At 41.1% G+C, this 27,875-nt stretch overlaps 1 protein-coding gene across 1 annotated transcript; it reads right to left on the reverse strand.

Annotated features, from left to right (window-relative positions):
- Window positions 1-5,056: 5,056 nt before the first annotated feature.
- OPN5 (opsin 5) lies at window positions 5,057-26,029 on the reverse strand. Its single transcript, XM_054196366.1, is given in 7 exon segments — window positions 5,057-5,120; window positions 6,412-6,656; window positions 9,640-9,974; window positions 13,762-13,932; window positions 18,154-18,273; window positions 25,718-25,894; window positions 25,897-26,029. Coding segments are annotated over 7 exon segments (1,245 nt in total).
- Window positions 26,030-27,875: the final 1,846 nt, after the last annotated feature.

Below are 27,875 nucleotides of genomic sequence, written 5' to 3' on the forward strand. Positions count from 1 at the left end.
ATTTTCATATCTATTTTCTATTTGCTATTTATTAGTGTCTTTCGTCCAGATGTTGCAGTTACCTGATTTGATACTGATGTCTCTCTTAGAATACATCTATAACAAACTAGGTGGCAATTTTCTAGGGTTTTCTTCTCTACCCACTTGAGACACTAAACTACAGTCAGTGAGTGATAAAGGCTCATTATACATAATCAGTGAAGAATCCTTTAAGTTCAGAAGTAAAGAAAGCATGAAAAACCTGTAATTTAGCTTTGCATTTCGAAAGATTTTGTTCTGACCTATAGGTCCAAGACCCGCTCCACCAGCTAGAAAGTGAGACAGAGGCATAACTGGGGAAGTGAAGACAACGCCGGGCAATTACAAAAATAGCCCTATCGTTATATGCACCGTGTGTCAAGTAAAAGGGAATACAAGTCATCCTGAAAAGCAAAGCATGTAAATGAGAGAAAGGTCAGTATGGGATGCTCAAGAACATACGTAAACATGGTGATGATAATAAAGGCCTCTCCCCTTCACTGTAACGCTCCAAGCTCAGCAACAGCTCTCCAGAAAATCTAGTTTCAGGTGGCTAAATGATCTTCCTTGGGGCTGGAGAACTTTGAAAGATGCAGAAGTGGAGGAAACCAGCCAATTATCCATCTGTCTTGGGAGAGGGGAGGGAGAGAAATGGGTGTTGCAGTGGACATTATTAAGAGCTTCTTACCCAGGGCAAGACTCATCTGGGAGCATCATGAGCTGGGAAATGTAACTAAAAAGATGACAAAAGAGCTTTCCTGAGGGATGCAGATTGATGTGTCTGAAAGTTCCCTAGTGGGAAGAAGAGGTATTGACACAATCATAAAATGAACAATGTAGAATTACAGAAGAACTAAGTGCCTGGTCAGTTAAAAGCAATTCAGGTTTATTTTTGTGAACAAGACCACCCTGCTTGCTGAAGGTAGGTCATCCTCCAAAAGCCATTGTCCGTACACAGTCATCCAAGAGAAAAGTTCCACTAAAGAATCCAATTCACTAGCATTGTACCTGTCAATTCACTAGTCATACACTCTTCATACGAAGACACATCAATTTTCTTTCCCTCCCGATGCCACAAAAAATATCTTCTGGCTGGGATCTTGCACATAAGCCATAAATATTTTTAACAAACCACTTGTTGGTTTGGGTTTTTTTCATTATTGTTACAGGTGTAGAAATAAATTTTGCTACAACAGCATTTATCTTCTGGACAAACACTCTCAACTACCTTCCAAAAGCTCACAACTGTAACTTTCATTTTTAGTGCTTAACTTTTTTCAACTTTTTCTGCCATAAAAGTTTGTTTAATTCCCCTATTTCATGTGTCTCTTCAAGCACTGTAAATCTTGATAGTTCTACATTGCCAACAGATTTCCAGGTCCGTAGAAGAAGGTTTATAAGCATTCTTCATCTATGACTGAAAAGGACCAAATTAAAAGTCTCCGTATCCACATGCTTCGCATAATTTCACTGTCTGTAACCTTGAAATACAGAGTAGTGGCTTAATCTCACTGGGACAATCTTAGTGTCGAGGTCAGGTCATTATCTAAATTGAGTCTTAACCTGTGTCAATTGTTTCCTTCAAGCCACTGACAGTGAATTCAGATAACATTTTGCTTCTTGGTAGCTCAGTCTGAATGCGCACATAGGATACATACAAAAGATTCTCATTCATAGCTATTATTCTTGATGGCACTGTTTTCATTGAAAAACATTTATTTTAATGTTAATGCATAAAACAAGGAACTTTCTTAATATAACAAGGGGGTTGAAATATTGAAAATGCAATAAAGAATTCTTCCTTCAGAGTCGTATTCCTTATTCAATCATCACACTGAGTAGGTTTTATTTTGTTGGTGCTTTGACTAAGCTCAAGTCACAAAACAACAACGTAAGTTTGAATCTTGCAAAACATTTAGAACATTTCTTGAACAGAAAGTGAGAGTTTAACTGCCTTTTGATGACCTTAGACCAAGGTTACACGTCTCAGTTTTATATAATCATCAATTCTCAGACTCAACACACAGAGAGGCCAAAACTGTGTCCTGAGCATCAATGGCAAATGATAACCTTTTGAACCATCAGGCTACAGCCTTCAATTCGATTCAAAGCTGACCTTGAAAATTTGAATCCATAATGAGGCCCCTTATTTCTCTTCCACTGTGGCCCCAAATGGAACTCATTGTATCATCTGTCTATACAAAGAAGGAACTCCATTTCTCTTTTATCATTGAATCGGATGGGATCCATGAGCTCTTAGGTTCAGATTCTGCATTTAAATTGCAGTACTGCATGCTTGAATGTTTATGTCTTGCTTGATTCAGAAAAAGATCTTTCACTTGAACACGTGCTCAGTATAAACATGTGTCTAACTGCTGGTCAAATTGGAATCCTAGCGTTTCTTACAGAGCAAGATACTATCCAGCAGCGGTAAAACTGTGTCTTCAAACAAATATAATTATGGCACTGAATAAAAAATAAATATATTTAAATAAATCATATGAAACATGTTTAACATGATTCCAGAAGTTCATATTTTGAGTTTACTAAACCTCTGACATTATTTAGATAGCACATGTATCTAGTATATTCCCTATAGCGGAATCTAAAAATACTTTACAGTCTTTAAGAATATAAAATTCAGCCCAAACACAAGTATGTATCAATTTCTGGGACGGTGCAGCAGCAATTCTGAGGAGAGTACATAATTTTAAAAGGTAAAGAGAAAAGCTTCCCCAGTTGAAACTGCAGGAAGGGTTCATGCACCAACTGTGAATTGATCTACCCTGAAATCTGGCCAGACTAGTGCGTGTCTCCTTCAGTCTCCCCAGTGGCTCTGCTCCAGCTAATCTGCACTTATAGGGCCACGGTATGTCTGTCTTACATCAGACCTTACTTACAACGCATAGATATTGACCAAAATTTGCCCCAAATTTGCCTGGATAAAGAAAGGAACAAAGCTGCAGGAAAATGGAGGGAAGATTGGTAATGGCTTCATAACCACATCTGGAAATACTGTGAAGGATGCCTTTTGCTCTGGATCAATTGTTGGGCACAACTTGCAACCATAGTCAGGAAATAAATTTCTAGAGAGGTCTATAGAGGTGAAAGAACCCAATTTCGTGGAAAAATTTAGCATAAAATATTGTATAGGTGACACAGTAGCTCCTTGTACCTCTGTGAGTTCTCCTAGTGTTTATTCAAACCTCTTTTGCTAACACATTGCAGAGGAGGAAACAAGACTTTCATCTCTCAGTTTAGGAAATTCAACAAAATTCAACTTTTGCTACACTCTCTGAATATCATTTGAGAAACTAGCAACTATTTGCACTGCAGAATGGGAGTGCTGGGACACGCCAGTAAACACCAGATTACTTTAAACCTTTATGATGTTATTGTATAAAATGAGATTAACATCACTACAGATCAGCTACAAAAGAAGTTCAGTTCAGTATGGCAGGGAATACAGATTAAACACAATTGTGAGATAACAGTATGATAAAAAATACCATTAGATGTTAAAAAGGAAAACAACTGAAACTCTTTCATAAATGTTTTTTTTTTTTCCTTAAAGGACCAATTTAAAAGAAAACTTTAACCCCTGTAACTTTTTTTTTTAAATAAACAGCACAAATCATCAGGGAAGAATCTTTGATTTACAATTCACTTATTTTTATAGTATCATATTCTTCCCAAAGAAATTACATACAAACATCAAAACCATTATTTTAAGCACTGATAATCTGCTTATACTCAAAGGCTAATTTTTGGTCTGTAGTGATGCCACTACCTTAAGGTAAATCCGAAAAAAAAAAAAAGAAGAGAATGGGAATAATTGTGGTTCAGATCCAATGCAACTATTTTGGCTGCCTTACTCTGCAGGTCTTTTCAAGGCACATTGTTTTTCTATTTGAGTGTATTAGGAACTTACAAGCTTTGTTTTAGTAGGATTGTTGTTCTCCTAAATCTTTTCTAATCCTCATCCTTCCAGGACTTAGTGTTTAAAAATTGGAATCAACTGCACCTGAAAAAGACTTCTCTGCTACCTATGCCATAACCTTTCTCATTGATTCACTAGTTTTGACTCTGGTTTTGTGCTTAGGATTGAGGAAGGATTTGTCATTTTATTTTTAAAAATGATCTCATAAGGAACAGTGAAAAATACAATACAAGGTGAAAAAAGCCAGCTACCATTCAAGAAGTCAAACCTGTCTGCTTATTGCCATCACATTTCATTGTAATTTTGGCCAGAGAATGGTAAAAGGATGTGCAAACTATCAGTTTGCTCCGTTTGCCTTCCATGGGGCTGACTTGATTTAGGTTCTGCTTTTTTTATTGCAAGCCATTCATGATTCCAAATTGCTTAAATGAAACTTGCATTTGACCAAGAGACCTTTCCCCTCCCGTTCACAAATACTGCCCATCTGTGGGGTACGTGTGGCACTTCTCACCTTGCCTTGACTGAAAGCAAAATATTTCTGAATATTGAAGGACTGAAGTCAAAGTGGTTTTAATACAGCTTGTAGCCACGTGAGTTGGAGATAATCAGTAGGCTAATGTTTCTCCAATGGGTGATTTGGAGCCCTCATAAGTGAAGCTCTGACTCTGTTTTTTCCTCTAAGGAATCCTTTCTCTCGTGCTCCAGTTCTCCAGTGACTGCAGTAGGAATACAGGGAGATTAGCTTTAGCAAACTAAAACTGGCCTTCGTGAATAGTTTCCTTTCCATGAAGGAAAATATTGTCCAAACTATCGCTTCTGTTAGTCCTAAAAAAAAAAAAAAAAAAGTATGGCTCTGAAATGAATAAAAATTTTATATACTTATGAATCTTCTCTGTTCCTTCTTCCTCTGAGTACTTAAAGTATTTGCCCAGCTCAAATCGCACTGTTTTGGTTGGGATGGAAAGAACTGCATTGTACATAGGACTAGGGAGTAAAATAAAACTGTCACCATGCTTTCATTTATTTACAGAAAGAGGAACTGGAAACAGCGTGATTGTTTGTCATCAGGTTTTCATCTGCTGTATGTGAAATGAGCCTTCATACTTCCAGTTGGGTTTCGTTCATCGCCGTCGAGTCTCTGTGTGCAGATATGGTATACATCCTGCGGGAAGGAGAAAGCACAACAATCGTTTTGTTTGTACCAAGCTGACAATTAAGTTTCTCATTCAGGGAGGTGATTTTTCCAGATCATTTTCTTCACTGCACAGGCCTAGGAAAGCCAACTTGCGTTCAGCATGAGGGACTAGATGAAACCTCTTTCCTCTTTCAAAGTGATAACATGGAGGTTAAACACAAATCCAGCCTCCAAAGATTCATTGAAGGCTACTTCGGATTTATCACCCATTTGCCTAAACTGCAGATGGACTTTTGATAAGCTATAAATTCATCACCTCAACCACTTACAACATACATCAACTCTGTATGTTCTGCAGATGAGATAAATCTGAGTGTAAGATTATGGAATAATCTGCTAAGGGAAGCTGTGGAAGCTCGAGATACTGACTCACTCCCTGAACAATACATCAAAAAATGCTGGAATTGGTAAAGTAATAATATGAATAATGAAATGGGCCTACATGCCTCTAATAAGTACATACCAAGGCACGTATGTGCTAGGCTTTAGAAGCAAATTACTCTAGTGGAATCCTATCCTTATATGGGGTAGGGCATTTTTGGCCTTGGTGTCAGTCTACACTGTCAGATTAACACCCATCATTATCTCATTATTATTCAATCCCAGAAGTAAGAGACTTGTCTGGCATAAAACAGAACTAGAAGCATTTTTCCTCCAATTAGTGTTTCCAGGAACTCCACCTGTGGTCAGCACAGATTTTGCCAGAAAGTTGCAAATACAACACAGGCCTTTTTATGAGGCCTTATTACACTTTGATTTGTTTGTTTTGGGGGATTTTTTTGTGTGTGAGTGGTACCTACAGGGTGATTAAAGAAATATTGTCTGTCCCTGCTAATTCTGGGGCTGAAAGGCATAGTATTAACAGGTTAATCATGCAAGGAATTAACACAATTCTCTCCCATTTACTTCACTGGAAATTGAGGTCATCAACACCTTCCAGAGGTGACCCATATGATGACATGAAACAAAAGGAACAGGAGGACAGGACTGATCCAAAAACCACTAAAATCAACGGGACTTTTTCCGACTATATCAATGGAGTTGCAGCTGTATCTAAAAGCAAAAACCATCTCCGTGCTTCTCTTTTTACACCTAGAATCACTTTACAAATTTCCACGGCAAGAAAGACCCTGAATAGGTCATGGTCAAAAACAAGAAATAAGATTCGAAGAGCTATGACTCTTGGCAGATCTTATTTTGGTACATTTTGGGAACACCGTGTACTTGAAGATGTCTGACTTCTGAAAGAAGAAATTACCTTGATTTCTTCAGAGAGCTCTTCTTCTGCAGTGTCTTCAAACCACCTGACCGGCAGCAGGCAAACTTACAATCAATGACCTGGTAAATAATTGGGTTGTACATGGCGGCTGACTTGGCAAGCAAAGTTGGTACCACTGAAAACTGAATGGGAACTGAATCCGGCTGTCCAAAGGCTGACCACACAGAGACCACAGCGTAAGGGATCCAGGCAATGAGGAACCCTGCACAGATCAACATTGCCACCTTGTGAGAGGAAAAGAGAAAAGGAAGAGATTATTCTAGCCATTATGACACTGACAGCACAGCACAGAGCTAGGCAGAATGCAAGGGAATGGGCCACAGAATGGAAAAGGAAAATGATAACCTGCTTCAGATAAATATACAACATGAACAAAAGCTGTCACACTTTATCTGGCACCTGTTTTTCTTTCACCTGACACAGAGCAGTTAATGAGTCTGGTATCACAGACCTTTAAAAATGCTATAAGGTCTGGCTAAACCTGAGGAAAGTAAATGAGATCGCAGAAAATAATAATTCTTTGACATTAAATTTAAATTTTTTAAGGAGGAAAGTCCTTTCAAAACATACAGCCTCTCTTTTTTAGGATAATATATAACATAGAGCTGTGAAAGTTTTTGAAAATTTTAGCAAGATCTTTGAAATGAACATAGGTTAAACTTGAAACATTTCCTACAGGGTTTCTCCATGGGTTGTTTTTTTTCTTTTTTTTTTTTGTTTATTTAAGGAGTCTCTCACTTCTATAGTCTCTTCCAACCAAATATTCCTCAGTTTGTCAAAAAGAAACTCAGTCTTTTTTCCATTCCAGAGTGAAACAAGCATGCACTGTGAAAACAAAACCAAAAAAAGTTACTAAGCGCAAGTCTTCCAGAATCTGGGTCCTTTGAAATCAGATTCCAAAGATCATAAAATCAAAGTCATTGAAGAAGTTTTCAGGACTGACTTAGGTCCTTATGGTGGGGGACCCTGAGTGGCTCTGTAGGTGAGTTTGTTTAGGAGGGCACATTCCTGTCTATGTCTACTGTAGCTCCTTTTTCCGAATCACTCAGTATCAGTAACTGAGGCAAAAGCAACAGAAATTAGGAAAAGAAGAGAAGAAAAAAGATCTAATGCAGTGCTGCTTCCTGTCTTGAAGGCTGTGTCAAAAGAAGGTGTCAAAACCCAGTGGGACCAATAACCTGCCATGAGGATGGCCGCTGGCAACAGGAGGAAGGAGAAGAGTTTTGATAAGTTAGGTCTATCTTCTGCCTGCACCTCGGAGGGGTTATGTCTTCCACTGGAAAAAAAAGCCAACCTTTGGAAACCCTTTCAAAACAAGTATGGAAAAAGTGAGTATAAAGTCATTCGATAAGGCATGAGCTGTCAAGTCTCTGAGTATGCCCACTGCAGCAAATTAAAAAATGACTGTATTTACCCAGGTAAGATGGAATTGAAACAATTGGGAATTTATTTGAGAGCGAGAATGCTAGTACAATGTCTAGTTTCCTTCCTCCTAACCTATAGCATGCATTTGTACTCCATTAGAATCTGTAGGTGCTCTAAAAAGCAACTTTTTACCAAACATTTAGGTTGCATTCCTGGCAAATTAGAACAGAGCTGCCTTATAACACGCGGAAATGTAGCCATAGGAAAGTTTAGTATAAATATTAAACTGTTTGGTGCCAAGATTTGTGATTTATGTACTTTACGTGAACCAGTGTAACTGCACTCATTCACAGCCTGATATAGCTTCACATGATCTCATGCAATAGCACATACTGGAGAACATATGCCATTATACTGCTGCCATTGGCACATTATTATTGATAGTAGTACATGTGCAGTCATTGGGAATAATGATTACCATTAGGATTACAACAAAAAATCATCAGAAATCACAAGGATTTTGGATATTGCATAACCCTTTGTGGAGCCTTTTGTTCCACATCTTTGATAGTAATATTATTTTCAAGAAAACGTCATTCTTCCGTGCTTTTTTTTGTTGTCTGTCAGTGAAGAAAGAGTGCACGTGAGCCAAGGATCTCAAACACAGCCTGTTTGTTATAAATTGCGCTGTGAAGTTAAATGGGTTATGATGGAGACTCATTTTCCGTATTTATATCTACCCCAACGTTATGTTCTCCACTGTATATCTCAGACAGAAGGGACAACTTCTGTTTCGATTCAAATCACATTAAAGTTTTACTTGATCCCTCCAATGTGGCAAAAATAAATATGCAACCTTAAATCAAAAGTTTTCATTGTTCTTCAAACGAAAGGTGCTGAATAACCGCAAAAGAGTACTGCACTGAAGCAACCCTTTTTAAAAGCAATTACAGTTTTCCCAGCTGTATTGGCAGCACTGACCATACAGGTAGCTAGCTGAGATTCTCCGATATGCTTAGAAATAATGTCACTTATTGCTGTGTATTATATAACTTTCAGTTCAACTCCCCAAAACTGTAAATAAAATTTGATCAGCCAAGCAAAGGATGCTGCTCGTCTCCCTCTTGGCTTGGCTTACAGAGGCTGGTGAATCTTTTACAGCTAAGGAATCTGGTTTTGTTCGATACAAGTTTTTATTTTGAGAGATTTCCTGGCACAATAACCAGTATGAGAAAAGATCATGACTGTCACCATTGCCAAGTAGAAAACAGATTCAATCAGAAAGGGAAAACGGGGTACAGTCTGAGATGGAAAATTAATTTTATCACTTCAGTGCGTTTTTATCAGCAGCTCATGGCTGAACCTAAATGATAAATTATTTGCATAAAAACAATTGCAATGTCACAGGAGTGACTTTGGTTTATATCTTCATTAACAGAGGAATGTAAGCTGTCTGAAAGTTTTATTTCCCTGCTTCAATAATCTGCTTTTTGTCTGTTTTTCTGTTATAATTCCTGGGCACCTTGAACTCCTTAACATAATTCTTCACAACCGCTTCTGAAAGCAAAGGGAGTTTTATAATGGGGAGCAGGGCCACAGGGAGATGGTGTGACTTGTATAAGGTCACCCTGAATCACAGTCTCGGGGACTTGAGTGCCCTAATCAGAAAATTATGTTTCAACCCCTGTCTTCTCGTACCATGATAGCAATAGAGGAGAAAGCTAAAAGAACCGCCTTCAGAGCATTGCACTATTGCTTAGCATAGGAGAGCATATGGTTGAAGTTCTCCAAGCCTGCTTTCACAACCCAACAAAGCAAACTGAGTTAAATCTTCCTACCTACCTTGGTCAGCTTCATTTCAAGTATGTGGCTGTTCTGAATCCTGGTGTCATAGTGAGCAACCTCTTTGGTGGATGATTTGACTTTTAAAATGATTTTGACGTAGGAAAACACAATCACCGCCGTTGGGAACAGGAGGCAGAAGAACAGAATACTGAGAATAAAAGCCTGTCCAGCCACCGAAGCCTGTGCCAACCACCAGTCCAGAGTGCAGGAGGTCCCAAATGGCTCAGGGGCATAGCTCCCCACACCAGCAAAAGGCACCGTAGCCCAGAACGTAGCATAGGCCCAGATTATTGCCAGACAGATAAATGCATGATGTCTCTTAAGCCAGGTACCTGGAAGAAAATTCAAGAGTTACAACCTCAGGTCCACATGTGTTTGGCACAATAGAACATGTTCATCTACACATGCAGCAGGGGTTCGCTTAGCTGTTTAACAACAGCTCTGTAGGGTCCATCATTCAGAGTGCTGGAGCCTTGGAGCACCTCTGCTGTGAGGACAGGCTGAGAGAGTTGGGGTTGTTCAGCCTGGAGAAGACAAGGCTCCAGGGAGACCTTAGAGCAGCCTTCCAGTACCTGAAGGAGGGCTACAGGAAAGATGGGGAGGGACTCATTATCAGGGAGTGGAGTGATAGGATGAGGGGAAATGGTTTTAAACTGAGAAAGGGTAGATTTAAATTAGGTTAACGGGCACAAACTTGAACATAGGAAGTTCCACCTAAACATGAGGAGGAACTTCTTTCCTTTAAGGGTGGCAGAGCCCTGGCACAGGCTGCCCAGAGAGGTGGTGGAGTCTCCGACTCTGGAGACATTCCAAACCCGCCCGGACGCGTTCCTGTGCCACCTGCTCTGGGTGACCCTGCTCTGGCAGGGGGTTGGACGAGATGATCTCCAGAGGTCCCTTCCAACCCCTACCTTTCTGTCATTCTGTGATTCAGCTAGCTGTTAGGAAAATCTTTTTAATAGTAGGAAAAATGAAGGATTAGGTGCCTCTAAGGGGATTACAATGTTTCTACCACCAATAAGTTAAAAAATGATTCAGATAGATAGGCAACTGTCAGATGCAGGTATAGACAAAAGGCAACGTAAATTATCACTGGACGCCTTCCAGCCATAGGATTAGGTCAGTGGGCTGAGGTTCTATCCAACATTGTTATTAATAATGAGCAGTTTCTTCAGAGACTTGTCTGATGAAGACATCTCTCCAGACTATCAGTCAGCTGAAGAAGATCTGGGGAAAGTTGACAGGCTGAGAGAGTTGGGGTTGTTTAGCCTGGAGAGGAGAAGGCTCCAGGGAGACCTTCTAGCAGCCTTCCAGTACCTAAAGGGGGCCTAGAGGAAGGATGGGGAGGGACTCTTTATCAGGGAGTGGAGCGATAAGACATGGGGTAACAGCCTCAGACTGAAACAGGGGAGATTTAGATTAGATATCAGGAAGAAATTTTTTACTGTTGGGATGGTGAGACACTGGCCCAGGTTGCCCAGAGAAGCTGTAGATGCCCCATCCCTGGAGGTGTTCAAGGCCAGGCTGGATGGGGCTTTGAGCAGCCTGGTCTAGTGGGAGGTGTCCCTGCCCATAGCAGGGGGGTTGGAACGAGATGATCTTTAAGGTGCCTTCCAACCTAAACCATTTTATGAGTCTATGATTCTATAACTAAGTGTTTAACTCAACGTTTTGTTACTCAGTATGAAGGCTCACTACCTGCAACTGTATAATGTAACTTACATTTTTCCCTAATCCTCCTGTCATATATTAACTGGCTAAAGTTGTATCTCAGGACACTTCTCAACATAAATTATTAACCCAAGTGACTGAAAAGCAAGGTTTTACAGAGGAAATAACATATCCAAGATTTATCTTTACCTTGTCATTCTTTTCCAATACAGTAAATCACCATGTGTGTATTGTCAGAAGTATTTGTAATAGGGGTTTTCATGTATCCTTGCTTATTTTTTTTTTATTAAATGCTAATGGCATGCCTGGAGCTGCAGAGTGGAATGTTGTCTGTCTGCTTATCTTGAATACAACTGTAATTCATCTAGAAAAAGCTTCAGTTTACAAGCCTTCCACCATCACATATGTTCAACATGTTGGATTCATACAGGACTAACAAGTTAAAACCTATGATTTATGCAGAAACTCAGACTCTGGTATTATAACAGCTCCTTCCACCTTGAATCTGTTTTCACTTCCCGTCCACTGACATTGAGGAACTTTCTTCAGGTTTTGAGAATGACTTAAAACAAAACCAAAGGAAAGAAATAACTGTAATTTGGATGTGTCCAGTGCCCCTTCCCCAGCTGGGAAGATCACTGGAAGAAGGAAAATGAGCACTGACTGACAAATGATGTATTCAAGCACAATGGCTGAGATACAGAAAGGTGGTTTGTTGTGTTTAGTCATGGAAAAACAAAGCAACAATAGTGGGAGCACTGAAAGAGCAACATTATTTTCACTGCTATTGTCAAACCATAGCAACCTATTACAAAAAAAAAAAAAAACAAAAAAAACCCAAACAAACCCAAACCCAAATAAACCGTTGCTGCTTTTGGAGCAAAATGAAGGTGTAGGATATATTAGGTGCTCTGGTTCCTGAAGACTGATTTAGGCATTATACAGAAAATGGCTAAGTTAACCACCTAGACTGAACATGCTAAATTTGTTTATTGCTCTCCGTCATGTTGCATGGACAGCCATGATCAGATATCCCCTGAGAAAAATGGTATTGAAGTGTTATGTCTCTCTTGAACTAAGATGTCATACTAAATACCAGAGCTCACAACACGAATGCAGCCGGCCATGAAATATTTACTTCAGCTCACCAAGTCTGTGAAAAATTGTCTATGATTTGGGTTGCCACTGAATTATTTTGAGAAGACTTTTATAGAAAGAACTGAAATCCTGCTTAATGTGAATAGTGTATTTAGAACTAGAAGAACTAGACCTTCCCTGCATTCACATTTAAGGAAAAAGGTATGCAAGGGCATGTAGCAATAGGACGAGGGGCAATGGTTTCAAACTAGAGCAGGGCAGGTTTAGATTAGACATTAGGAAAAGGTTCTTTACAACAAGGGTGGTGAGACACTGGCCCAGGTTGCCCAGAGAGGTGGTGGAGGCCCCATCCCTGGAGACATTCAGGGCCAGGCTTGATGAGGCTCTGAGTAACCGGATCTAGTTGAAGATGTCCCTGCTGACTGCAGGGGGGTTGGACTAGATGACCTTTAAAGGTTCCTTACAACCCAACACGTTCTATGATTCTATGATATGCCAGGATCTATGATAGCAGATCTTAGCGCAGTACGACAGCTTTTACTTGACAGCACACTCAGCTATTGGACAGACCAGCATAGTTACACTTTCTAGCTGCAAACATTTCCTATAGCTTAACATTACATGATTGATATCATATGTCATTATAATGAAAACTGTTGTATGTCTCTCAAGTCACAAGGACAAGGTGTTTGTTATATATGTAAAGTCACCTTGAGTATTCCCTGTATTTTGTTGGGGAGCCAGTGGCTTTCAACGCAAGAAAAACATCTTTTCTGAACTGTGACAACATCTTTTAACTGGAAAGAATGAAGCATATAACACATCATATTCAAGAGATATAAGATATTGATGGATATGGTGATAACAGCTTTCATTGCCAAATTCATTTCATCCTCTCGGGTTCCATCTCCATATTAGAGAGATGATACCACATTATGACCTATTGCATATCCAGATCTTTTAGCAATAACAATAGCTTGCCACATATCTTAAAGCAATTTAGGCCTCTAATAAGGAATACTTTTGTCTGTTGGTCCATAAAACCTTTCAATATGTGCAATACCTGCATCTGTTAATGTTAATAGGTCTTGATAGACACAAAGAGATTTATCTATGAGCGATTACTAAAACTCATGGCTTAAGTAGACAGCAGAGAGACGACAACAAAGGTGATACATCCAGCAATACAAATTTAGCTGGGATTATTTGGATCATGCAAATAAGTTTCTCTTATCTGTGTATTCTCCTCTACGTTTACATTCTGAAGAGCTTAAGTATGATTGCAGTCTAGAAAACTCTATCACTTAATCTAATTTTTCTATAGCCAGTTAATATAGTTTTCTTTCTTACCATAAGACAAGTGGCAGATTTTTAGGTACCTATCCAAGCTGACAGCTGTCATGGTAATAAGGCTCCCACAGCCGAAGAAGAAACCGGCCCATCCATACCAGCGGCAGCCCATCCATCCAAACACCCAGCGGTGAGAAAAGAAGGAAATGATACTAAAGGGCTTTCCTACAACTGCAAAAGGAGAAAAGAATGTCAGTTGACTGATAAAATCCATCACTGATAAAACCACCCTTTTTCAGAAAAGCAAACCTTCCCCTTTGTCCAAAGCTAATACCAGTAAAAATGCTCTGCAAGGTGGAGAGTGGGCTTCAGGCACAACAGATGTGATGACTTGAGTGCCCTCCATCCACAGGACTCGGGGCAATGAAGCTGGTGAGGGGTCTTGAGAGTAAGTCCTATGAGGAGCGACTGAGGGAGCTGGGGTTGTTTAGCTTAGAGAAATGGAGGCTGAGGGGAGACCTCACTCTCTACAACTACTTGAAAGGAGGGTGTAGAGAGGTGGGGATCGGTAACAGGTGATAGGACAAGAGGAAAAACCCTCAAGTTGTGCCAGGGGAGGTTTAGATTAGATATTAGGAAAAATTTTTACACTGAAAGGGTTATCAAGCATTGGAACAGGCTGCCCAGGGAAGTGGTTGAGGCACCATCCCTGGAGGTGTTTAAAAGACGGGTAGACATAGTGCTTAGAGATATGGGTTAGTGATGGTTTTTGTCAGAGTTAGGTTGATGGTTGGACTTGATGATCTGAAATGTCCCTTCCAACCCAGGCGATTCTATGATTCTATGACTGAGCCCGAGACAGCTGTAGATAGATCCTGTAGCATCCACGATGTGGTAGGATGAGACAAGTCTGCAGAATGGAAACAAGTGCTTTCCCGCCAACCACGTGAACCAGAATTAAACCCATACTGTGGTACTGAGCATGTGCAAGCTCTTCCCATTATGAAAACTTCAGAGTATGTGTGAAGTCCACATGCAAACACATGTAAACAGTATGGGTGATGGGTGAGTCTGGGTTTGAAACAGGCACTGATCTAGTTAGGCTAATTCCCTATAATCAGTTGAGTGTCTTCAAATGCAGGATAAAGAAATTTGCCTTCAAAAAGGACTTCTGCAAACCAACCAAGGCCCAACAGTAGGATGCAGACTGTGGTAAAGTGTTAGGTTAGAAAGGAACATGGTGGGATGGTCTCCGCACAGACTTCAGATGTGGTTTCAGCTCCTGTCAATACCACACTCTTCGTTAGCAACTCTCAGCAAGACACCTGGCCACAGACATTAGGAAGTTTTAAGCATCCACAAGCAGAAGGGAAATATTTAACTATTTTGGAGACCCTGTCCTAGCAGCGCCTTAGCTCATTTCTCCATTTGTAAAAGTGGATGGTGCATTATGGAAGAAGGGAAGTTAGGTCACATGTTGTTCCATTCTCACCCTAAAACAGATTAACATTTATTCATATTCTTTTTAAGTATCATGAAAATGAGAAAGTTGGAAATTGTAATTTTCTAGTTGGAAATCTCCACTTCCTGATTTATTTAATTTTTTTTGTCTCAAACTAGACAAACAAAAAAATCAACTTTGATGGAACAGAAAACTCAAAAATTCACCATCTAGGAATATCAACAAGTTTTCCAAATCCTTCTTTTCTACCTACCAGACTGATCTGAAATGCTCCAAGGCCTGAACAGTCCAACTGCAACATTCAAACAACATTAAATATTTAACTCCACCTTCCTGTGACTACTCCTGCACAGGAGGTCACAGAGCACCTCAAGGAGTTGAAAGCATCTCAGTTGCCCTGAGCTAATTTCCCTGGCTGAACCCCACCGTCTGTAATGCCATGGTAGATCAGTGAATTGGTTTATAAAGAAGGCAAAAATGGTGTTGCAAACTGTAATTCCCACAAGATAACCTATTTATAGAAGTCAAGACAAAAGTCTCAATTTTGTTGAAGTGATCTGTAGAAAAATATTTTGGATTGTTCCCAAAAATATTCCATTTCAAATCAAACTGACGCAAAACTAAACATTCTGTTCTCATTCTTAACAGAAAATTAAAACATTTCTACCACAACAAAATCTTGCAGTAAATGGCCTTTGCTTTGTTTTCTATGCCAAAAGCATCATGATTGAAAACCCTTCAAAATAAAACTTATATAAACAGGGTATTGCGGGACTCTTTCCCTGTAGCCTGAGCCTGTAAGGGAAATTCTGCCCAAGCCTGAAGGTTGTGCTCAGGTCAATATATTATGTGCTTTCCTCCGAGCAGAATAAATGTACCTTAATTTTTCAAGCAAAAGCTGCCCCCAGTGATTAAGATTTCAAGAAAAACATGAAATATGGCAATGTCTCGGGTATATGCTAAGAGTCAGCAACTTGACTCATGTAAATCATTGCCAGCTCTAAAGGCCAACACATTTATTTGCACAAAATCAAATTTCTCTTCAGCGGCACAGGACTCAGAGCACTTTATCAGTTCAAAATGAGCCTGATGCAGTTTTGAACAAGTGGCTGGTGCCACCCTGTGGAAATCTGCAGGAAGCCATTGTAGAACCCGTTTCTTGAACAAGGTGCCAAGGCAAGTGTGAAATATGAAGATTTTTGGAAAAAGTCCCATTTTCACTCCAATCAGTCCAGCAGACAGAATACATCACGTTTCTCGAGTCAACATCTTCCGTTAACAAAAAAGAAAAAGGAAAGAGAAGGGAGAAAAAGCACACATAGCTGTGCCAATCACAACTATTTTTAATTACAAAACTTAAACACGCAGATAGATTAAGATCCCTATGGAAGAAAAGGTGACCAAGCAGTATGTTGGTGACAGATCTTAACAGAGAAACTAGCAGCCCTCACGCTAAGAGGGCTCCCAAACAAGCTGTAATTTGTATGGCTGGGACATACAGCTGATACAGTTGGGAGGTATCTGTTTACATTCCAAATGTAGATAGCTATATAGGTATGGCTTTGTATTCCATATAGAGCTAGGGAAATTCTCCTCAAACACTTTGTCTCATTGGAGTGACTGTCAGTGGAGTCAGATATGAGCCTTATAAAATAGGACAGGCTCTTAGGACACAAAGGAATTGCGAGAACCATGGAAGAGGCAAAAAATGGTCTTTTTTTTTTTTCTTCACCTCAAAGTGCTGCAAGATGTAAATAGTGTCTCCATGGCAGGTATGCCAAAGAAATCATTAGGATTTCTTTTTGCGGTAGCAGAGCAGAGATATTTAAGGTAACACCTTTCTTCTGCTGAATTCATAAGTATCTCCTTCAGAAAACCATGTTTACTGAGCGCCAAGAGGCATCACAGCTACTGGAATTTGAGGGAGTGAGAGGCTCCTTGGATGTGCGCAGTGAGAGCCCAACGAGCTTCGGATTTATGAGGCTAGGAGCCATCATTTTATGTTGTTCCGTGCTATTTTAGGCATTTGGATGAAGGCAAAAGCATTTGGCAGAGACGAGGGGAGGAAAAGGGTGCACTGGAGCTGGGGGCAGGGGTCCCGGTATGTGTGACACACAGGAGACAGACGGCTTTGGGAGCATGGGAACATACTGTCGTTTATATTGCACCAGGGAGATCCCATGGTCAGCTGGGTCACATCAGGGCTTTATACCCATTGGATTGTCTGCCATCCAAAATATTCTTTTCTAAAGGACGTGCAGTCCTCCCCCTCCATTTGCATGTAGCCGTAAGTGGCTGAATGAGACTCATGTCAAGAGCCAAAGGAATGATCTCCAAAGGCTTTTCACTCTGCAACTTTGTGTAAACCTTTCCAAAGCTCCCACTTCTCATGCCAGGGCATCCAGGCTGTGGGGATGAAATAAAAATCCCTCCAGTTGGCTGATGTTGCTCTTACTCTATAGGTTGACACAAATGCGTATTTTCCTGACCCAAAGATAAAAGAGGACAGTCCCTAGAGAGAAAATTACTAGCTTTGATAGGCTAATGGCCACTAGGATTTTCCAATTCTTTCCCCTCATGCCCTTCACCAGTCATATTTGAATAAACATTTATTTTTGAAGTACCTGGATCCCTCCTGTTTCACCCTACAGCAAGAAAATACAATTTTCTTGAACCACAATACTGAGCTCTTTTGTGGTTAATGTGCCAGGATGCACGTGGGAGCCGTCTTTGAAAGCCTGCCCAGCGCTGGGGTGAACAGGAGTTTTGCCTGACTGATAAATCCAACCCTAATTTTTCCTCTGTATTTTTCATTTCTTTCCATCAAATTGTTTAGGAATGTTGCTTTCTACCCCTGTCTCTTATTTACATGCAAATAATAGAGAAAAAGGCATTTTTGGCTCCCCACGAGTTCCAGAGAGCTGTCTCTTGCTGCTGCCAGAAAGAATGGTGGGATAGTAAAAATGAGTGAAAATAAGACATGAAATTACCTGAAATTCCCAGATCACACACTGCTAAATTAACAGTCATTATCTCAGCAGGTCTCAACTTCTTTTTTCGCTTTGAGGACATAAAAATAACATACCCATTCCCCAGAGTTGAAAGAATACCTTTAAAAATAAACAAAGAAAGACAATAAAATTAGAATTCACCTCAAAAACAATATCCCATCTTCCTTGTTAAATTCTCTGATATTTTCAGCCTGAACCTGTGGTCCCAAGGCTAGACACTTTACTCTGAAACACGATCATCTCATCCTCATTATGCAGCTCATAGAGACATCTACTGCAGACATCTCCCTCCCACAACAAATGCTATTTTCTCCTCTGCAGCAGGGCATTGCCTTCACCACCTGAGCCTGCACAACTATTGACTGAATGCGCATAATAGAAATCCCATAATTCCTCCGTTCTCACCAACTCCATTTTTCTCACAAACCTTTATACAGCCACAAGAATGAAATTCAGTTGTCTGTAATCACAAGGACCCCAAACCTCTGACCAACCTTAATTTTACTAAATACTATAATTAGAGGTTGAGGGATAAGTTTCTAAAATAATGTAAATTAAGATATTAATATCACATCTTAAATTGTACAATTGAAATTGATTTATACCATGAGAAAGAAAAATTATAAAGTGGATCCGATTTTAACTTCCAGGTGGAATTCAGTGCATGAGGAGGCACCCTGTTCATGTCGGCTGACATCTTTTTTGCCATATCTCCACCCAAGGACCCACAGCGACCACCTCTGCAAGTGGTTAATCAGCCATGGAGGCAATCACCAAAAATGGCAGGGTTTCCAGTTTCCTTAAAGAACTCAAGTCTGAAAGAGTTTGAGCCTGGAGTGAGCGTTTTGCAGTGGAAACACAGGATAGCACACGACATCCCTCTCAGGAAGCAAGAGTCACCCTCAACGGTGAACACCCCGCAGGGACCACGGCCCATGAAGGCCTCACGCAGGGGGAGAGGAGACAAGTAAGAAGGAGGAGATGCAGAAGAAAAGAGTGAAGAGCAAAGTGGCAGAGACTCCAACTTTCTCTGCGGCTGTTGACTCACCAAAGGGACCTACAATGGCAATGAGGGAGAAGGATAGACGTTGGAGTGAAGTTAAGTTAAATTCCCCACAATGAGTGTTTTGCCCACAACATTAGCTGGTGAATGATCTCTCCATCTTTACCTCCATCCTGTCATTATCTCCACTGCTTTTGCTCTTCCTGTTTCCTCCCTGTCCCACTGTAAGCAGGCGGCTGCCCTGGGTGCTTGGCTGCTGGCCAAGGCCAACCCTCCGCACTACTATAAAAACGTCATAAATAACCCAACTTTCCTCTGTTGATGAGGCAGGAAAGTCACTCTTCATGGTGCCTTCCTACACATGGCTCTGGTGGTGCAAACTCTGCCATATTCCATGTTTCAAGATCCCAGCAGCCCCCCATCCGCCCAGCAATGCCGCCCTCTCCAAATATTGCACCTTTGAACACCAAATAATTTTCATCAGAGTCTGCTGGGAGGCCAGACCTCAGGAATTAAACCTCAGGAATTAAATGGGTATTTCCTCTGGCCTGTCAACGGAATGATGCCCTTGCAAGGGTGCCATGTCCTCAGAGAACCAAGAAACCCAACCTGGGGACATACATGAGGCAGAGAGAAAAATGTTTCCAGGGGCTAAAACCAGACAATTTCTCAAGAAATTGAGTAACTGCGGAAAAAACTTTTACCAAACCCAGGAAAAAAATACTTTGATTTCAAATGTTTCAGTAACAAATGCAACACTCTAATTGGAAACAATTCTTATGTTTATACTGACAGTATGCTTTCTGTGTTATTTTTAAAAATAAACAGGACAGAAGCTGGCTTATCATTGAATCTTAGGTTTTCTCAGCTAATTTGATTTATCCTTGGGGAATGAAATTTAAAGGACATCTTATACTTTTATAGCTCTGAAAATTTCATCTGAATTATAAGTAGATACTGGTATTCCTATGAATTATTTTCTTCCTTGCAGCTAAGTGAATGAATCTCAGTGCTGCTGAGTATTTTTCATATATCTTAATCCTTTTCTCTCTTAATGCCAATTTCTCTCTAGTGATATTTAGAATATCTAGTGTGCCAGCATTCACTTCAAAATACCTTTCGAAAACACCTGGTGTTTTCACAGAACCACAGAATCACAGAATGGTTCAGGTTAGAAGGGACCTTAAAGATCATACAGTTCCACCCCCCTGCCCTGGGCAGGGACACGTCCCACTAGACCAGGCTGCTCAAAGCACCATCCAGCCTGGCCTTGAACACCTCCAGGGATGGGGCAGCCACAACTTCTCTGGGCAACCTGTTCCAGTGTCTCACCACCCTGACAATAAAAAATTTCTTCCTGATATCTAATCTAAATCTCCCCTGTTTCAGTCTGAGGCTGTTACCCCATGTCCTATTGCTCCACTCCCTGATAAAGAGTCCCTCCCCATCCTTCCTCTAGGCCCCCTTTAGGTACTGGAAGGCTGCTAGAAGGTCTCCCTGGAGCCTTCTCCTCTCCAGGCTAAACAACCCCAACTCTCTCAGCCTGTCAACTTTCCCCAGATCTTCTTCAGCTGACTGATAGCCTGGAGAGATGTCTTCATCAGACAAGTCTCTGAAGAAACTGCTCGTTATTAATAACAATGTTTGATAGAACCTCAGCCCACTGACCTAATCCTATGGCTGGAAGGCGTCCAGTGATAATTTAAGTTGCCTTTTGTCTATACCTGCATCTGACAGTTGCCTATCTATCTGAATCATTTTTTAACTTATTGGTGGTAGAAACTTTATAATCTCCTTAAAGGCACCTAATCCTTCATTTTTCCTATTAAAAAGATTTTCCTAACAGCTAGCTGAATCACAGAATTACAGAAAGGTAGGGGTTGGAAGGGACCTCTGGAGATCATCTCGTCCAACCCCCTGCCAGAGCAAGGTCACCCAGAGCAGGTGGCACAGGAACGCGTCCAGGTGGGTTTGGAATGTCTCCAGAGTCGGAGACTCCACCACCTCTCTGGGCAGCCTGTGCCAGGGCTCTGCCACCCTCAAAGGAAAGAAGTTCCTCCTCATGTTTAGGTGGAACTTCCTATGCTCAAGTTTGTGCCCATTACTGCTTGCCCTGTCCCCAGGAACCACTGAAAAGATCCTGGCCCCATCCTCCTGACACCCACCCTTTAAGTATTTAGTTGATAAGGTCCCCCCTCAGTCGTCTTTTTTCCAGACTGAAGAGACCCAAATCCCTCAGTCTTTCTTCATAAGAGAGGTGTTCCAGTCCCCTCGTCATCTTGGTAGCCCTTTGCTGCACCCTCTCCAGCAGTTCCCTGTCCTTCTTGAACCAGGGAGCCCAGAACTGGAAGTCCTTGAGGGTGCAGACTCCCAGCTCTGGTAGACGCTGGCAGGCTGTGTGCTTGGGCAGACCCTGGGGTTGGAAACGGAGGAAAAAGGACTTTTCAGATATAAAATAAAGGCTATTTTCCAGAAGCAAACAGTTCAGGGCACAGCTGTCCATGGCACCGTAACACTATTACATTATACACACAATGAGCCAAGGGTGCCATAACTAAACAAGTGACACCTACAGAGAAAGAGCCAACCTGCAGCGAAAGGTGAAAGTGTACAAAAGCAGCAATCTGAAGAAACAAGACTCCTTTTCTGCAATCTGACAGCAGTGCTAAACCATCAGAGTGAAAAGAAAAAAAAAAATAGTAGTTCAGGATTTTCTTTTCAATTAAGCTGTTTCATAACACGCCGAGGAAGCGCTCGGCTACAGTTTGCAAATCAATAGTTACTTGCCACGGGCTTTCGAAGGAGCTGACAGCCAGCAGGTCTCCCCTCAGTCGTTAGTCACCCTACCCAGCCGTACAGTAAATCAATCAAGTCAGTGATGAAAAAGGTAGCAGGGGAAGTGACAAAGTGAAAAGAATTGGATTCTTACAACCACATGTACCATTGTTGGGGTTTTTTTCCAGACAATTAAAAAAATTACACGTGGAAATGAACTAGCTAGGACAAAAGATTCACAGAGAAATTATCACAAATTGGTCAAGACCCCTGATTTTCTTTAGAGGAAAAAAAACATATTTTTATATTTTTGAACTGCAATACTTCATTTGTACAACCAGCCTGACCCTAAAAGCTCTGACGAGTTTCCTGATAGGATCCCAGCCTTGTTCACTCATTGTTCATCTGCTTCTCATTTTTGAAATAAATTTTAAACTCATTTGCACCTTCCATGCCTCAATCATAAAAAGATGCCCAGTAGTAACCCCCACCTCCTGGCTTCCCACTTTTCCACAGCTCGTCCCTCTCTCTGTGACCAGGATGTCCACACAGGACATCCTCAGGAAGGACCACCATGTCTTGGAAGGGATCTGCAAAGGAATAGGGGACATGGTTCAGTGGCAGAAGGTGACAACGGACAGGTTGACCCTGAACCACAAGTTACAATAAAAAAACCCATAGAAATAGCCTCACTGGGGATGGGAGCTGAATGCTGTGGCTTGGTTTTCTCTTTTCTGCAGCTTACCCAGTTTATGAAGTAAATCTGCATTACTGCAGAGTTACAGCAAGACACAATTATGCACAAGAGCTATTTAAGCACACAGTCTTTGCTTACTATTTTGGATTTTTGGGAGCTGCGATCAACTATAAAGCTGTCAATCAAAGCAAATTCACAGCCTCAGCAAGCCTTTGGTGTGGAATTTGGTGTCAGTGAGTAGTTTCACAGAGCTGGACTTCCTTCTCCACTACCTCAAGATCCAGTATCCACCACCGAAATTCTCTAGACAGCAGCGCTTCATGTCCCAACAGAAATGTGGATGCTTTGAACTGTCAGAAATCACCTTAGTGGAAAAGGAAATTTAGGATTAATTTTGTCTGCAGGAAGTAAAACAAGCCACTCTGAAATCTACCTGGGAAAAACAAAGACTAACTTCCAAGTTCTCATATTTTTGTAGGTCCAAGGTTTTATGAAAATGTTGCCATCCACCTAGACATGAATGGGTGATAAAATACAGATCTGCACATCAACAGGAGCTAATGGTGGCGTCCCCAAGGCTCTAAGCTAAATCGATCTTGTAAGGTGTGACTCACATGTGAAGCATTAGCCCAAGCAAAGCCTTTTTTTTTTTTTTCTTGGTAAGAAAAATGCGTTTAAAGACTACTTTACCCGATCTATTCAGAGGCACAGCACCTGGCATTGCTCCTTCCACCAGTTTTATTTTATTCCCTCTCTTATTTTCCAAGCTCGGATGCATAATTCAGCTTTACTGGTGAAAAGCATCACACTCTCCTTCTTCACACAAACCCCTGTAAAAGGGGGTTTTCTGTACTTCTGCCTAAAACACTGCTTTGCTGGTCTAGAAAACATGAAACCAGTTGCTGAAGTGGCACAACTGACCAGCAGATAAGCAATGACTGCTTAAAATCATTGCAATGATTGCGAAAAGGAATTAAAAATATCTGTGCAAGATACCAGTGGTATCTTATGCTATAGATGCAAGTCCAAGGAGGATGCAAATATGGTATTTACAGGTGTATGTGAAAAGTGTACTTGACTGTAATGAAAGCTCGGCTGGAGTGTGTAATGACCATAAGGTAACTAACCAAGTAAAATTCAATGCAAAACAAGCACATGAAAAAATAAGTTAAACCCAGAGCAAAATGTAGGATACGATGTCTAAAGCGGAGTTACACATATATACAGCTGTGTATATGTATACTGAGCTATGGCTTGACCTTTCCTGGCTTGGGCCACTGGACGCAATGATTCCACCACAGGCTGTTTAATGTCGGGTCCACAACACTGGGAAGGTAGGAGTCTTACTGGTAAGTCCAATATCAGAGCAATTATCTTTTTAAACTATATTTTTTTTTAAACTATATTTTTTAAACTATAATTTCAGTCTCCTCACACTGCCCGTGTAAGTCTGTGCCTTCATGGTTAGCTTTTGGTTTTTCACTGGAAATTCATGATTTCCGTTCCTTGCCTTAATTTGATTATATCTATGGTTTTCCAAGACGTTTCAAACCTGGCAGGGGTATTTCTTTGGAACTGAATAAACCTACACTAAATACAGCCGATATAACAAGGCAACACAGTGTACATTGGAAGGATTCGTTTCAACTACTCAGACATATTTCCTGAGATTAAAACTAAGTTTGCTTAACCGAGTGGAAAAAAAGAACCGAGGGGGGTTGTTTTGGACAGTTCAGTGAAGACATCTGTTTGCATAGCAGTAGGAAAAATAGATATACATGGAAAGCCAGGATACATACAAAAGGCTGCATGAATACTGAGAACGGCACAGAGATACAGCTTCACGTGCCATCTCTGCTGCTCTGAACTCCTTTTTCAATAAAGACATCAGCAGCAGAAGACAAATGAGAAATAAACGTTATTCAAGCCTTTGTGAGACCTCCACTGCAGAAAAGATTAGATTACTTAGAGCGGTCGGAGAAAAGGCAATAAGAGTAGGAAGGAGGGATGTAAAATAGTCAATGAGAAACATGATGGTAGGAGTGAAAGAGCTTTGTGTTTTGTGCAGAACTGATAGAACTAGAGAATGAATCAAAACCAAAATAAATGTCAAGGAATGCACTGCATTCAGCCCAGTATTCGGCCTTTTGACACCCAGAGCCCAGCTCTGTGTAGCACAGTTTCATGACCTTGGCTCAGCTTTACTAAGAAAATAGCTGCTGAAACTGCGTAAACTAAAGCCACAAAACATAAGGAAACCTAAACCACAGAAAGAGCTGTAAGTGTTGAGGCAACAGTTAGAAGCCCGAGTACTTGAGAGCAAAGATACTGACACAAAAAGATATAACCTTGCCCCCGTCCCCAAAGCAAAGATGGTAACTCATCAAAACTAAGGACCAGTTTATTCCTAGAAGCAACAGAGACCAGTACTTCCCAGCTGAACGACAACTCCGCATATGAACACTTAGGGCAGAAATCCATCCCAGCTACCCTCTGCGTGCACTAACCAGTAAATAATTGCATTTATTCCGCTTGCAAAGCCACTCTGCACATGGTAGAAGACTCCAAAACAAAAGGGAGGGGAGGGCATTAGGCAGAAAATATTATTCAATACAACATGTAACAGAGGACAGCTGACGCTGAGCAAGATTCAAATGAGCACGTCTGAGAATGTTCCCTTTGCTGTGTAGGGACACGAGAGAGGCTTTGAAAACTGGCCATAAAACCCACATGGCCTAAGGGCAAAAGCCAGTTAGGGGTGGGACTGATTAAACTGCAAGCTAGTAACCGGTCAGTAGAAAAAAATTGAGTATTTCTTCACTTTTTGATGGAAGATACACTGCTAGTCACTTTTGGCTACCTGGAGCAGCATTGTCTGTTGTCACTAACAGTTGACACCGTTGACACCGTATTTCTAACACATTCTCTCCTCTCCTACATTTTTCTTTCTAGTATGAAGAAATATTTAATTACACATCTAATGCACAGCAGCTTCTGCCTTCTTTGTGAGTGCCCGCAAGGATGCAGTGACATAGTCCTGTTTCAAAGGCAAAATAAAAAATCATTACCAATTACTGTCAAATAAAACCCAGCTACGATGTCAGCTTCTCTAGAAAGCTTCGATGCAAAGGGGTCTTCCTTCTGGAGATAGTGAGGGAGGTATTCTTCCTGGGAGGAAGTGTTGTGATCTGACGCCATCCCATTCATGTCCGGTTCAGCTTCTGAAAAAGAAAAGAAACAGAGTTCGCAATGGGTCGCATCTGCCAGCAGAAAACGCAAAGATATTTTTGTTCATATGCAAGATGCATCCTCTTGTCTTCATTTCTGCTCTGCCACCTCCCAGGGCATTTCAGGATCCAATTCGAAATTGCATAAAGCATCCTGCCATGATTTATTTCATGACTTACTTTGTCCCAGAATGTCATTATTCATACAGCACTCATCACGGTAATCCATCTGAGCAGTCTCTAGGAATCAGTGTGTCGCGGCATTCAAGCCAGGGCCTCTGAAGCACCTTCCCTGAATACCTGAAGGAGTTTCATGTTTCCAGCTGGGTGTAAGAATGACCCAAGGCCGACAATACGGGAAAACCAACTGGGGCAATTGCTTGTGTCTGAATAGCTTCGTTGCTCAATGTGTTTAATGCATACTGAACTTGTTGTCTTTATCGATACACACTGTTCTCGTAATTCCAAGAAACCGGGAATTATCAGTAAGACAGTCCCAGCAATTTCTTCGTATCCTGAGGGGCACTGTGTCTACAGACAGTAGCTCTGCAAATTTTATAGTTGAGTGAAAAGTTACTCCCATAAATTCTCCTTATAGTTATTTAGGTGGTGGGTTCTATATGTAAATAACTTTACACGGTTATGGTTATAACAAGTTAGTGGCTATTTCAGTTATGAAGAAGCAGCAGGGGTATTAAATAATAGAGCCATCTGGGCAAGCTTGTTGAATTTTCTTACCATTTCCTTTTGCGTGGAAATGGGCTATTGAGGTCAAATGTGCTAAGATCAATAAAGCAAATCCCGATATGGGAAAACTAGAATATGGCAGACATCCATGAAGCCTACCCCTCCAGGACAACTGAAGAAGTAAAGTGAGGAACTGTAGCAAAAGACAAAAACATTTCTGCAACGCCTGAAACCACCCAGACAAGAGCTGTTTAGGACATTCAGTCATCCCAATTCTTCTTGCCAGTGCTTGGTGGGGCAGGAGTGGCATGCAAGCACATAGCACCTGACTCCCAGGGCTTCCACATTTCTTGCTGTGGGACTTGGGACAAGTTGTGAAACTCTAAATTTCACCCCTCAAAAGTCCAAAATTGCAGGGAGACTAAGCAAGGAGAGAAAATGTTTCATTATTTTACCCATTTGCTATCTCTTCCACACCTTGAAGACAGACAGTCTTCTCAATAACAGCACGGTATGACCAGAAACATAGTAGATGACACCTACCTACACCTAAAGGACCCACAACCCCCTCCCTGCTGCCCCTCTAGCTTTGAAAAAAAGACCTCATTTAAGGGAATCAGGTCATGGGGGCACATTGCCACTCTAGACATGGGAGAAGCCAAAAGGTGTCTCAGGCATATAGCTCCAAGTAGTGCTAAGTCTTTACAGTTCAGCAGCTTCACTGTTGTTTTGTTTTGTTTGTTTTTTTTCACAATAAAGGCAAAAATAAGCAAGTGCTGATTAATTTAAAACAACAACAACAACAACAATAAAACCCAACAAAACTTAGGTGACTTCATGAACGGTTTTCTCCTTTCACACCCATGGAGAACACACACTCCGAATTAATCTCTGCTCCAGATGGCAGAGCAACCCTTTAGGTTTGGATTAGGTACCATGGTACAGCAGCCTGGATACGGTCTAAAGAGACCTCCTTGTACAAAAGGGTGGACTAAGGCACGAATCTGGGCAACAAAATAATCAGACTGATCATCCTCTCCATCCAGTCATAGCCACAGGTCCTGATCCAGATTCCACCCGGCCTTTAAAAGGATCCTGGTGCTTTTCTGTCCCCCAGCTTGCATGCTCCCACAGCTCCCATATCACTGCAGCACTTGGACCATGTGGGTGGCTGAAGTGATGCAAGTGGAAAAGCACAACTGGGACCTGTCAGCACAATTTGGATTTGATGTAAATAAGTATCAGAGCGTTTAAGGGCATGTTCCTTTCCTGAGCCACACTAAAATCTCCCACTCAAGTCAATATTAGGTGG

Source organism: Rissa tridactyla, chromosome 3 (genome assembly GCF_028500815.1).
Source record: "Rissa tridactyla isolate bRisTri1 chromosome 3, bRisTri1.patW.cur.20221130, whole genome shotgun sequence".
In the NCBI taxonomy this organism is placed as follows: domain Eukaryota; kingdom Metazoa; phylum Chordata; class Aves; order Charadriiformes; family Laridae; genus Rissa; species Rissa tridactyla.